The sequence below is a fragment of the Xenopus laevis genome, chromosome 6L (genome assembly GCF_017654675.1).
Source record: "Xenopus laevis strain J_2021 chromosome 6L, Xenopus_laevis_v10.1, whole genome shotgun sequence".
Lineage (NCBI taxonomy): Eukaryota > Metazoa > Chordata > Amphibia > Anura > Pipidae > Xenopus > Xenopus laevis.
The window spans coordinates 22,239,317-22,253,377 of record NC_054381.1 but is presented as its reverse complement, the minus strand read 5'-3'; the positions used below and the strand labels follow the sequence as shown (position 1 = coordinate 22,253,377).

At 39.8% G+C, this 14,061-nt stretch overlaps 1 protein-coding gene across 5 annotated transcripts in view; it reads left to right on the top strand.

The window, feature by feature from the left end:
• The window catches only part of zeb1.L (zinc finger E-box binding homeobox 1 L homeolog), an 86,177-nt gene that overhangs the window by 59,691 nt on the left and 12,425 nt on the right, over window positions 1–14,061 (top strand). For 3 of the 5 annotated variants that reach the window (XM_041565434.1, XM_041565432.1, NM_001092493.1), the window contains 4 exon segments: window positions 964–1,167; window positions 9,242–9,307; window positions 11,737–11,898; window positions 12,600–12,802. In XM_041565434.1, coding sequence (XP_041421368.1) covers window positions 964–1,167; window positions 9,242–9,307; window positions 11,737–11,898; window positions 12,600–12,802 — 635 coding nt within the window. 5 annotated transcript variants of the gene reach the window in all.

Sequence of the window (14,061 nt, the reverse complement as noted above, 5' to 3'; positions counted from 1 at the left end):
GTATTTTGAACGGCTGCCCGGGTCAAAACTTCCTGCCCGGTTTTCCAAATAAGGCAGGATTCCCTTGATTGACACGGTGACCGGCCAATCGCCGATCACTGTGTCATAGCCCTGCCCCTGACATCAGTGACACGCCCACTATGTCATGGCCACGCCCCCTGCCTAGTCTCAGCCGCTTCAAAAACCCCCCAGCCACTATCTTACATTTGGCTGTGGAAGGGGGATGCAGGCTGTTTGGTGCTGGGCGGGCATGAGGCGGCAGTGGGTGGGGCGGTTCAGACGGGCGGGTTGGGAAATGCAGTGTGTTGGGCATATCTTAGTTGGGATCAAGTACAAGGTACTGTTTTATTATTACAGAGAAAAAGGAAATTATTTTAAAAAATTTGGACTATTTGGATAACATTGAGTCTATGGGAGAAGAGTTTTCCGTAAATTCGTAACAAAAGGGAATACTTTTTCAAATATTACATTATTTGGTTAACATGGAGCCTATGGGAGATGGCCTTTCCGTAATTTGAAGCTTTCTGGATAAGGGGTATCCGGATAATGGATATGATTTAGCACCTCACCAGAGTTTTATTGGGCAAAAATGAAACCTAAATATTTGTTTTTAAAATCTCACTTTTACGCCTGAGAGTTATTATATGACTGATAGGATTTCTTAAAAATATCTGAACTTATTATTTAGTTAAAATGGAGCCTATGGGAGATGGCCTTCCCGTAATTTAGAGCTTTCTGGATAACGTGTACCCAGATAATGGATCCCATTATCCCATTTTGTCCTATTAAATTACAGCTCTTCTGATTTCAGCCCTGGTATCCGGTAGGGAGGGGAAGCCATTAATTGTTGACATACTAATGAATTTGCATGATCTCATTGTATATGCTAAAAGCTGTAATGGATTTAGCACCTCATCGTGCCGCTTGCGTTCGCTGACCTGTTTTCGTCTCCTTTCCCCACAGTTACCAATTACAACAGTGTGCTGGAAGCAAATTCTGATTCAGATGATGAAGACAAATTGCACATAGTGGAAGAGGAAAGTGTTACAGACGCAGCAGATGGCGAGGGCAGCGTTCCAGAAGATGACTTGCCAACAGACCAAACAGTATTACCAGAAGGCAGCGAGAGCGGAAAAGGGAGCGGCAAAAGTTGCTGGGAAGATGAAGGTACACTTTGCCTTTTCCTTTTCTTTCATTTTGTGTCTCTTATAAAATAAGCCAAAGGTAGAAGGGACCCGAATCTGACACTGTTTGTTGGGGATATCATCCTGTAAGGAATTCAGAAATTACTTTTGGCTGCCCGTTGTATACACCCATTTATTGTACGTTATGGTCCTGTTATCCAGAACGCTCAGGACCTGGGGGTTTCCCCAGATCTTTCTGTAACTTGGATCTTCATACCTTAAAGTGATAATGACACAAACTTTTCTTTTCAAAATATTAATCTACATCAAAAGTTACCTATAGGTCATGTTGATCGTTTTTCGATGATATTTCTGCTTTTGTAAGTAATAGCTAATTGAAGTTCCTAAACCTGACTGTCCCTTCTTAACTTGTCAGTTAGAGTTTCTAATGCTAACTCACTTCTGCTGCACAAATATGGCACAAATATGGCACAAATATGGCAGCCCCCTCATAGAGGAACAGGGTAGCAGAGCCGGGCCAAGCCGGGAAGGTGCCCTAGGCAGCCTGCCTACCCCTAGTTCCGGCCCTGCAGGGTAGTAAGAAAGGTAATGTAAAAGCATCAGTCAAATACTTTTATGGCAAAATTATAAATAGAATTCAAAGACAATGTTATGATAGATAATAAAAAAAGGTTATTTTCTGATACTAGAAAATCATTTAAACCCAATAGGCTGGTTTTGCCTCCAATAAGGATTAATTATATCTTAGTTGGGATCAAGTACAAGCTACTGTCTTATTATAACAGATAAAAAGGAAGTCTTAAAAAATTTGGATTATTTGGATAAAATGGAGTCTACGGGAGATAGGCTTTCCGTAATTCACGTTTTCTGGATAACGAGTTTCCGAATACTTGATCCCTTACCTGTACAGGAATGGATCCTATTATCCAGAATGCTCGGGACCTGGGGTTTTCCAGATAAGGAGTTATTTGGGTCTGCATACCTTAAGTCTACTAAAGAATAATTGAAATATTAAATAAACTAGGGATGCACCAAATCCAGGATTCGGTTCGGGATTCGACCTTTTTCATCAGAATTCAGATTCGGCCGAATCCTTCTGCCCGGCCAAACCAAATCCGAACCCTAATTTGTATATGCAAATTAGGGACAGGAGGGAAATCGTGTGACTTTTTGTCACAAAACAAGGAAGTAAAAAATGTTTTCCCCTTCCCATCCCTAATTTTCATATGCACATTAGTATTCCGTTCAGTATTCGGCCGAATCTTTCGTGAAGGATTCGGGGGTTCGGCCGAATCCAAAATAGTGGATTCGGTGCATCCCTAAAATAAGGATTAATTATATCTTAGTTGGGATAAAGTACAAGCTACTGTTTTAGTATTACAGACAAAAAGAAAGAAAAAGAAAAAAAAATATCTGAACTGTTTGATTAAAATGGAGGCTATGGGGGACCTTTCCATAAGTTGGAGCTTTCTGGATATTGGATCTTATACCTGTACAACGCTGGTGTTTTCTAAAAACATATTAATACCCTCAGGTAAGGACCTTGTTGGGCCTGTCTAAACCTGACCCATATGTGATATGATTTGTCTACCCCCGGGCTACTTGTGTGTCCATATTGGGCTTGCTGGATGAGGGAATCAGCCTGTATATGGTCAGCTGAAGTTTTATGAGAAGCTCCATGAGAAGCTCAATTTGCTGTTAGTCATCAAAGTGTAATAGCAATTAGACAAATCCTTGCAGCAGCAGCAATTTAATGAATATAATACTCTAATTCCATTAGCCATACAACAGCATCTAATCCTTTCTTGAAACCACATAATGTACGTGGAAATAAGACTTCAGTTGCACAGCTGAACTGCTGTTGTGCACAAAATCATTCTCATCGTAAAGGAACAGTAACACCGAAAAAGAAAACTGTAAAGTAATTCAAATATAATGTGCTGTTGCTCCACATTGGTAAGAGTTGCGTGTTTGCTTTAGAAAGCCTACAATAGTTTATATAAACCATGGGGGCAGCCATTTAAGCTGAAAAAGGATAAAAGGCACAGGTTACATAGCAGATAACGGATAAACACTGTAATAGGATACAATGGTGTTCTACAGTGTGTATGTGTTATCTGCTATGTAACCTGAGCCTTGAATGGCTGCCCCCATGGCTACACAGCAGCTTGTTTATATAAACTATAGTAGTACTTATCTGTTATCTGCTATGTAACCTGAGCCTTGAATGGCTGCCCCCATGGCTACACAGCAGCTTGTTTATATAAACTATAGTAGTGTTTCTGAAGCAAACACACCAGTTGTACCATTGTAGGGCAACAGCACATACCTCCCAACTGTCCCTTTTTTGGAGGGACAGTCCCTCTTTTGACAGCTCAACCTGCAGTCCCTCATTTGTACTGGACTGTCCCTATTTTCTCTGCACTGAACAGCCAGAAAAAGAAACAAGTTTGTAACTTAATTGGCTTTTAGCAGAGAGCCCAGAACAGCTAACAGGTGCAAATAAGATACAGTTAACAATTTTGAGACACAAAAAAACTGTTTAGATAAGGACAATTATTTTCAAACTTTCATAACCTGCCAAATTTTGTAAAATGAACATGGTAATTAGGAGGTGTGGCCACAGAAGGGCGTGATCAGAAAATGTTGCTGAGCTACGTGCGAAAAAAAATTTTGTTCCTCTTTTTACTTCCAAAATGTTGGGAGGTATGTATTTGAATTACTTCAATGCAGTTTTATTTTGTGGTGTTACTGTTCCTTTAAGATCATATCCTCGCCTTATGACTTGGGTTGCTTAGTTCAGCGGCTGTGTTTTCAGTTCAGAGTTAGTTTGAAACATGGGAAAGCCCATTCCACATTCATCCAACATTGCTCCTTCATGAGAATAAGTAGGATTTTTACCTAATATATATATATATATATATATATATATATAATATATATATATATATATATATATATATATATATATATATATATATATATATATATATATATATATTATATATATATATATATATATATATAGTTTGTTAAATGCAGGAAAGGCTTAAGTGCTCTGCTATAAGTCACACTTCTTTATTATTAGCCTTGTGTGTGGTATTGTGGTTTGTGAAGCGAGTGTGCAGAAAGCTTTTTGTTTTATAGTAGGACTTTTTATCTACAGTTAGCACTGGGGGGGGGTTAATTTAACCTGTTCATTTCCTACTCTTAAATCACTGTTCCCTAAAACAAAAGTACAGGGGCTTCGCACTGACCAATGAGCAGGGTTGTCTTTAAGTGGGTAAATTGATTGTGCAATGTAAGCTGGAATTTTGCTTTTGTCTGCTACTACTAAGCCTTTAGGCGGAAAGGAACATGGTATTTGTAAAATACTTGCCAAAATGTTGTGGTCCGGAACCAAGAACTTCAAAAAATGAAAATTCTTAATTTGACTTTACATGCCAGTTATTTCTGGCCTTGAAACTTGTAAAAACGTTTTTTCCGTGGTTTACATTACACTGTGTTTACCGCTTTGTTGTTTTCACAGGGCCACTTTTTGGCTTTTTGCCTCTCCACCGCTTACATCTCCTCCTCTACGACTAGGGCAGGGCTTGCAGATTGCTAAAATAGAGAGAACAGCACTCCCAGTTCACAAAATGGAAATTCTGCCCAAGACAAGGGCTGCCTTGTGTGTTCGGCCATCTTAATAAATTCTATTCTGCTCAGTAAAGCTTAGGGAGGCCTTCTGTGGGCCACCAAGTCTTTTATGTAATCATTCAAGCCTCACTTCCCATGGATAATGTTTGATTCCGGCAATCCAGCTAGAATTGCTTTTTAGTAGATCTGAACATAGGGTTACCTCCTCTACTGGGGGCATTAAACCAATGTTTGGAGGTGGTCAATTGAAGGTATTTATAAGGTGGGAATTTGGTGACTATATTGCATATATAGTGGGTAGTATCATAGGCAGGTGGGTGAAGAATGGAGAGTTAGCTAGACGTTTCTAATATCGGCCCTAACCTTAGCTGGTAGCTGCCAGGTGGCAATGCTATTTTAAAGGGGCAGTATACCCCCTGGTTCAATGCGAGTTCAATAAATAGGCCAAACATATGCTTTGCCAGTTGTTTTCATCACCAAAAAAAAAACTTTTTTTTTTTGTGTGTGTTATTTCTTGAGCTAAAGAAAACAAACAGGGACACTGAAGCTACTCCATGTTTGGCTCTTGTGAGGTAGAGAATCCATTTCACAGTGCACAGACAATCCCCCTAGATAATGGAATCCTGCTTACAAAACAGTCACAACAATTGGTGAATGGAGGTAGCTTGTATACTAGTAATTGTCTACTGTCTTTAACCCAATAAAGCTCTTTAGCGTCAACTCTCCATCCATATTCAATTATTCATCAATGCCTCATATTCTGTATGTGCCCACGGACAAGTCAACTGACCTAAATTTTTCAGGAGTCACTGATTTAAACCCCCCCTTCCCGCCCCTTAGACCACTGTTGGTAATTTCTGCCCGATTCTCAGCTTTCTCCCCTCCCCTTTGAGAGGGCAAAGTCACCCGAAAACTCAGAAACAATCGGATCCTGGTTGGCATTAGTGACGGGCGAATTTATTTCCCAGGCGCAAATTCGCGGCAAATTCCCTTGATTGACCGCCGGCAAATAAATTCGCAAAACTGCAGCGAAAATTTGCCAGCGTCAAAAGAAATGGTTAGACTTGGCCCAGTTGATGAAAAGCTTTTATATAGTGCACATGTCTAACCTACCCCAAACACTGTGCAAAGGAAAGTGTGAACCAAATGAATATTTCATTGTGGTGTTGTGACTGGCTGTGTTATGTGCTAGTGTATTGTGAAGTGTAGAGACTGCAAGCTCTTGAGAGCTGAAGCATCTTTGTATTGAAACCATTTGCCACTTGTATGCCATTGTATAGCACTACAGAAAAGACTCGGCAATAATATTAATGTTGATTTAAAAGGAAAGCAGCAAAGAGAGGATGCAATGCCGTTTGGCATTGGAGTAGCAATGAAGAACATGAGTAAGGTCCTAGCATTTGAAAGGATCAAAGCATAACTGTCAAGGGTGAAAAAAAAGGGCCAGTTGTCTGTCCTGTTCCGCAATACAGTAAGACATGGTGTCCTTCTATTGTGCCCTGCTTTTTACATTAGAACTTAATTATTTCAGCAGAAAGTTAAAGGGAAAACTGTTTTTTTCAAAATGCATTAGTCACTAATGCTGCACTGAAATCCTTTTCTCAAAAGAGCAAACAGATTTTTTTATATTTAATTTTGAAATCTGACATGGAGCTAGACATATTGTCAGTTTCCCAGCTGCCCCAGTCATGTGACTTGTGCTCTGATAAACTTCAGTCACTCTTTACTGCTGTACTGCAAGTTGGAGTGATATCACCCCCTCCCTTTCCTCCCCAGCAGCCTAACAACAGAACAATGGTAAGGTAACCAGATAGCAGCTCTCTAATACAAGATAACAGCTGCCTGGTAGATGTAAGAACAACACTCAATAGTAAAATCCAGGTCCCACTGCGACACATTCAGTTACATTGAGTAGGAGAAACAAGAGCCTGCCAGAAAGCAGTTCCATCCTAAAGTGCTGGCTCTTTCTGAAATCACATGACCAGGCAAAATGACCTGAGATGGCACAAACACACCAATATTACAAGTAAAAATAAATACACTTGTTGGTTCAGAAATGAAATTTTATATTGTAGAGTGAATTATTTGCAGTGTAAACGGTGTAATTTAGAAATAAAAACGACATCATAAAAATCATGACAGAATCCCTTTAGGTAACTGCCAGGCTAGAGGTAAGTTGCTGGATCAGATCAGATCTAACTGCTTATCAGATACAATGGCTTCCGCTCTCACACTACAGGCTCAGACAGGTGCCGCTGGAGTTATTTCAGTTAGACCTGATTAGAGCTGTCGATTAAACCACAAAAATGCCTCCAAGCCAGTGCCATTCTAATGTACAATCAACTGCCAGTGTAACCAGGGTCCCAGGTTCAGGCACACGCTCCAAAGAGCAAAGTCATTATTGTCTCCTGAAATGTGTTATTATTATGGGCCACATAGGGACAGTATTGAGGGGGTCATGGAATATTTTGTCTGAACTCTTTAGTAAATACTTAATATGGAGGCTACTGACTGCATTGTAATAATGTTGCCTTTCTGTCAAACGGCAAAGCTTTATGTCTCTCTCTCTCTAGGGATCAGCACTTTGATCAATATTCATTATGCCGATAAGGATAAGCTCCTTGATGCATTTGCACCATTGCAGTAAATCATTGTAACCAATCCCTAATAATCTTTCATCAGCCGAGTGGAAGGCAATAAATGAACAGCAATCCGTGATTGGTTGTCATTGATTGCTACACTCTGTTAGCCATTGAGCCCCTCTGAATCAGTAGAACAAGTCTGAGAATGCATTTGCCTTTGTCCTTCGTTTTGAGGACCCTTGACCAGGAAATGTCCTGAGTATATACAGGTAGCTGGATAGTGTGTAAATTATACGAATATTTGATTTATTGCCTGCAAACCTCCATTTGTTAAAGGAATAGTATCATCAAAAAAATGAAAGTGTTTTAAAAGACTGACAATATAATGTATTGCAGGGCACATTGGTAAAACTGTTGTGTTTGCTTCAGAAACACTACTATAGTTTATATAAACAAGCTGCTGTTTAGCCATAGGGGCAGCCATTCAAGCACAGGATACACAGCAGATAACAGATAAGTACTACAATAGTTTATATAAACAAGCTGCTGTGTAGCCATGGGGACAGCCATTCAAGCACAGGATACACAGTAGATAATAGATAAGTACTTCTATAGTTTATATAAACAAGCTGCTGTGTAGCCATGGGGGCAGCCATTCAAGCACAGGATACACAGCAGATAACAGATAAGTACTACTATAGTTTATATAAATAAGCTGCTGTGTAGCCATGGGGGCAGCCATTCAAGCACAGGATACACAGCAGATAACAGATAAGTGCTAAAGAATCCCATTGTATACTACAGAGCTTATCGGTTATCTGTTGAGTAACGTGTACCTTTTCTCCTTTTTCAGCTTTGAATGGCTGCCCCCATGGCTACACAGCAGCTCATTTCTATGAACTATAGTAGTGTTTCTAAAGCAAACACATCAGCTGTACCAGTATATGGCAACATTATATTATATTTTCATAAATTTAAAGGAGAAGGAAAGGCTAAAATGAAGTAAGCTTTATCAGAAAGGTCTATATGAAAACACCAGTAAACCCTCAAAGTAATGTTGTTTTTAATCCTCTGTCAAAGAAACACCACATTTCTTTCCTTCTATTGTGTGCACATGGGCTTCTGTAATACACGTCCTGTTTTCATCTTAAACCTCCAGGGCTAGGGCTTGAGCATGCTCAGTTTGCTCCTCTCCCCTCCCTTTTCCCTCCTGCCTTTTTCTTTCGATTTCTTATTTTTTGTGCCCCTGAGGAAGACCACCATGGTCAAAACGCATTGGGCTCGCCACTTGTATTGGTATTTTTTGTTACCTTATTTTCGTTTGATGTAATAAATATCCTTTTATTTTTCTAATCGAGTGTGCAATCCTTTATTTGATTTTTGTGCATGTTAACTCTGGAGACCCACATGGGGGGGCCTTCTGTGGATTAGCACCTCAAAATTGTTTCTTAGGGTTTGCGCCTCCTAAACTTACCTGCTGTAATCTGAGCCCAGAGCTATAAGTGAACAGGGAGAGACTCATGCAGAAAGTGATGTCACACCAAGCTAATACTACAGCTGCTATCCTAAACAAACAGAGAGCTTATAGAGCTGTTTATTCAGGTATGATAAAGTATTCTGCAGAATTAATATAGTGTTATAGTAATCTATTGCTAATAAAATGCTTCTGTAGCTTTCCTTCTCCTTTAAAATACTTTAATCTTTTGGTGTTACTGTTCCGTTAACCAACAACTCCAGCATCTCTACTACACCCAGCGGCACACAAGCATGCACAAAGCTATAGTTCACCAGCAGCTGGAAAGCTACAGCTTTGACAGGGGTTTTTTGGGGGATCTTGAACCATCTCAGCAGCTCTCGTTTGCTTATGTTTTGCAGAAGGAGCAGACTGCGGTGATGAGATCCTGGGGCCTGAAGCTGAAGCTGATGAACTTGGATGTACAGGTGCTTATTTATTTGCTGGGTTCTACTCTGGGTGTTATGGGAAGCCAGTTCTGTGCCTGAGACGAGTCTGCGAGAGCTGCCTGCCTGCTTGGCACCTTGGGAGTCATAATCAGACGGTGTCTCTGTGCAGTCTCTGGTGGGATATTAAGCTACGGCAGACAGTCTCAGTCTAGATGAGCCATTGGATCCCATTAAGTTTATCTCCAGAGCTCTGTCTTATGGGAATTTATCTGTCGTGTAACGGTTTGCTTGCTGTATTTCCAATCTGCACTTTGCAGTTAATGAAAGGAGGGACACAAGTAGCACTTTTAGAACATTCTAGTGAAATATAGTGCATCTTGGCACTGTTAAGTGTTTCCCATTCAAATCAATGGGGAGGCAGCGGGGGTAGCATTTTGGGTGCTTTTCTGCCGTCTGCCAAGTACCTTGTGTGTGTCGGCATCTTAATACTGACTTCCTAGGTCCAGGATTTTGTACTAATCAATGCATAGTCACAGAATGTGCCGTTTTGGCCATGCACATTTTGATTGGCAGGTTGTGGATCCATATGCATTACCCTGTACCCTATTGGGGTTTTCAGTGTCCCTATATGTTTGCAGATGGGTCAGTTGTCTGAAAAATTATATTTATGTACTGTGTTCATTCTTAGGGATTAACTTCTTCTACCAAACCTGCAGAGTTAAAGGGCCAATTGATCTTAAAGGGCAACTATCACAAATATGATTTTTTTTCTATATATTTATATATATATTTATATATTTATTTTTCCAAAACTTTTTTTTTTAGGGAAAAGGGTACAGAAAGCAAAAAGGGAAGGGGCAGGGGAAGAAGAAATTCTTAAAAATGCACTACATAATATACAAAAGACAATTTATGACAGCATATGTGAACCATAGACAGTTAAAGGGCATGTAAAGGCAAAAAAATAAAATCCCATTTTTACTTTCTTTAATGAAAAAGAAACCTATCTCCAATATACTTTAATTTAAACATGTGTACCGTTTTTATAAGAAACCTGACTGTATGCAGCAAAATTCTCCCTTCATTTACTGCTATGGATAGGAATTGTCAGATGGTCCCTAACTGCTGAGCAGGGAAACAATCATACTTATGAACAGCAGGGGGAGCCCCACCTTACTTCCCAGCCATGCAGAACTCAAGCAGCTTTGTTTATGACAATCCCTAAGCAGCCCAGACCACACTGAGCATGTGCACTATCAATTTACTGTTACATCTAATGTATAGCATTTAGTATAGTATTTTTAACTCGCTATAGTGATATTATGAAAATCAATTTTTTAAGGAAAATTTTAATTTTAATATAAGCTTCAACATACTGAAATAAGAAACGTTCTAAATATAACCAATTAAATATTCTGCATAGTTTCTTTGAATAATCAAGTTTATGTTCACTCTCCCTCTCTCAGCATCTGTTTCTCTTCATTCTGTCTTCATGCAGCAGTTGGGTCACTGGGTGTCAGATATTCATGATGTCTGGTGATTTTAATTGGGAGTAAGCTCTAATACATCTTCTAGGTAAAAGGAGCCCCCCTATAAGATATATTGGATCATTTATCTGAGAGGAATAGTGAAGATAAACTTGATTATTTCAGAAATGCTACAGAATTTTTAATTGATTATATTTATAAAGTTTACTTATTTCAGTATGATGAAGCTTATATTGAATTTTTGTGATAGTTCCCCTTTAATGGACAAGAAAACATGATTTTAATTTCCCAGTGTAAAGTCCCATGAAAACATGAATACTTCTTCATATATTTTTTGGCATTATCAGACTTTAATTGGTAGGAGATAATACCAGGTCTATTTTTCTAAATTATCTAAATTAATTTTATTTTACTTTATTATTATTATTCTGATATTTCATTATTTTATGTTATTTGTATTTCCCCTTTTTCTTTGTTTGTTTATTTATTTTGTTGTCTTTCATGTCAAATGTTTACTGTAATGTTCATGAATATTTCTTTTGCTCCTTATTGAAACACTGTATGTTTATCATATTGTCATATACTTGTATTTTATTGAAAATCTCAATAAAAAGAATTTCAAAAGAAAGAAAAGAAAACATGAATACTGCTCACACATTGCCCCTCTGTCTCAGCTGCATTTGTTGTTTGACTACAGAATAGCCGTTCCTTTTCAATAGCAGGGCTGATGTCACTGCTTCCGTTTCTTTTGGCCTTCCTGGTGCCCCGGGCATTGAGCACGCACTGCTTGTTTTGCCTATTTTCATTCATTAACTGAGAGCAGGAGGAGGAACAAGTATCCAAAAATTTCAGAATGTCTTTCTTTGTCCTTTAAAATCCAATCTTTGTATGGTTCAGGCATCAGGATTCCACGCTTGCAATTATGTGGGAGAGACGAGTAGAGACATCAGGAGAGTAATCTATAATCTCTTATTTTTAAAGTTAAAGATGAAGAATGTGATTCAGACGTCGAAAATGAACAAAACCATGATCCCAATGTTGAAGAATTCCTACAGCAAAGCGACACTGCTGTGATCTACCCGGAAGCGCCAGAAGATGACCAGAGGCAAGGCACACCAGAAGCTATTGGTCAAGATGAAAATGGTAACCGCAAAACGGAGCCACTGTATCCACATACATACATGTTGCATGTGATAATGGTGCATGTGATAATGGTGCATGTGATAATGGTGCATGTGATAATGGTGCATGTGATAATGGTGCATGTGATAATGGTGCATGTGATAATGCCAGGGCAGCCATCAGGGGGGGGGACAGGAGGGAGAGTTAGTTGTAGGGGGCCTGAGGGTAAGGGGGGCCTGGCCACGTCACACTTACTCGAGCCGGGCCCCCCATCTTTGTGAGAGCTGCTGACTTCGGGAAGGCATGGACATTTAAGGGGCCCTGGCCACCAATTTTCTTATAATGTGGGAGGGGGGCTGGCCACCAATTTTGGCCACCAATTTTCTTATAATGTGAGGAGGGGGGCTGGCCACCAATTTTTTTTTCTCATATGGGGTCCTAGCCACCAATATTTTTTAATGGGGGGGCCCTGGCCACAAATGTTATAAATGGGGGCCCTGACCACCAAAATCTTTTTATTAACATGTGGGAACCCTAGCCACCAATATTTTTTTTGTTTTTTTACTATGTGGTGGGGGGCGGACCTGTGGGTTGGTGAGGGCAGACCTGTAGGTGGGGCTTGCGGTAGGTACAGCTCAGGGGGCCCAGGAAATTTTGTCGTATGGGGCCCTGCAATTTCTGACGGATAATGATGCTGACATAATGCTACCTTCCTCCCATAGGGACACCAGACGCATTTTCCCAGCTCCTCACCTGCCCGTATTGCGACAGGGGGTACAAGCGCTTCACATCCTTGAAGGAACATATTAAATACCGCCATGAAAAAAATGAAGACAATTTCAGTTGCTCGATGTGCAGTTACACCTTCGCTTATAGAACCCAGCTTGATCGCCACATGACCTCTCATAAATCAGGGAAAGATCAGGTAAGTGAGACATATTAACTGGTGTTGTTAGTCTGCTCACTGTATGTGGTTGCCAATTTAAAATGAAATTTAAGAATCTTAAAGGACATGTAAAGCCTACATTTTCCTACCATGTATATCGTCTCCACCTAAGCCCCATCATTTGTACTGCATATATCCCTCCATTAGCCAGCGCCATCACATTTTCCTAAAACAAATGGCAGCTTTCACCCGGCAGCCATTTTGCCTCTGACACATCATCAGTAACATTGAGACATGTATGCTGTAAAGATCATGCAATGCAGAATGCAGGTTTACACAGGCACAACATACTTTGATCAAAGGTTCTGCTGGGGTTAAACACTGTAATGGTTAAGCTGAGCTCAGGAGAGGTGGTTAGGAGAAAAAATAGAACCAGACAGCTAGAGCAGAGATTCTATGTGAACCAGCAATGTCATCTCTTCATTGGCTGTTAAACTGGAGGGTGTGTTTAGTAATCTGAGCTGAGAAGAACTGAGCATGCTCATGAGCTAACAACCAAAGTAAATTCCTGAGGGAGGGAGCAGAGGAGGAGAAGGATTTCAAAGTGATTAAAGGAACAGTAACATCAAAAAATTAAAGTGTTTTAAAATAATAAAAATATAACGCAGTGTTGCCCTGCACTGGTAAAACTAGTGTATTTGCTTCAGAAACACTACTATTGTTTATATATATATATATATAAGCAGCTGTGTAGCAATGGGGGCAGCCATTCAAAGGAGAAAAGGCTCAGGTTACACGGCAGATAAGCTCTGTAGAACATAATGGTGTTATCTGTTATCCACTATTTAACATGTGCCCTATATCCTTTTTTCAATTTCCACCATTGCTACACAGCAGCCTGTTTATAAAAACTATAGTAGTGTTTCTGAAGCAAACACATCAGTTTTACCAGTGCAGGGCAACACTACATTATATTTTCATTACTTTAAAACACTTTAATTTTTTGGTGTTACTGTTCCTTTAAGGGGTTGCTGCAGCCTTACTGTTAACCTTTTAACAACCAGAGTGGTAGTTATCTAAAGATTTCAAAGAGGCTGTTCACTGATTACATTTTTGTGGAGGGGGTTTACATGTCCTTTATGTGGAAACCGGCTGTTGCTTATCTCGAGAGGGGACAGGATTTAGCAGTCTGGGGGCTTAGAAATTTGTGCTGCTACAAACTGTTAGAACAAAATCAAATGCCAAGGGGACCGAGAGAGAAATAGCTGAGCAGTGCCTTATTGGAGACGCCACTTGTA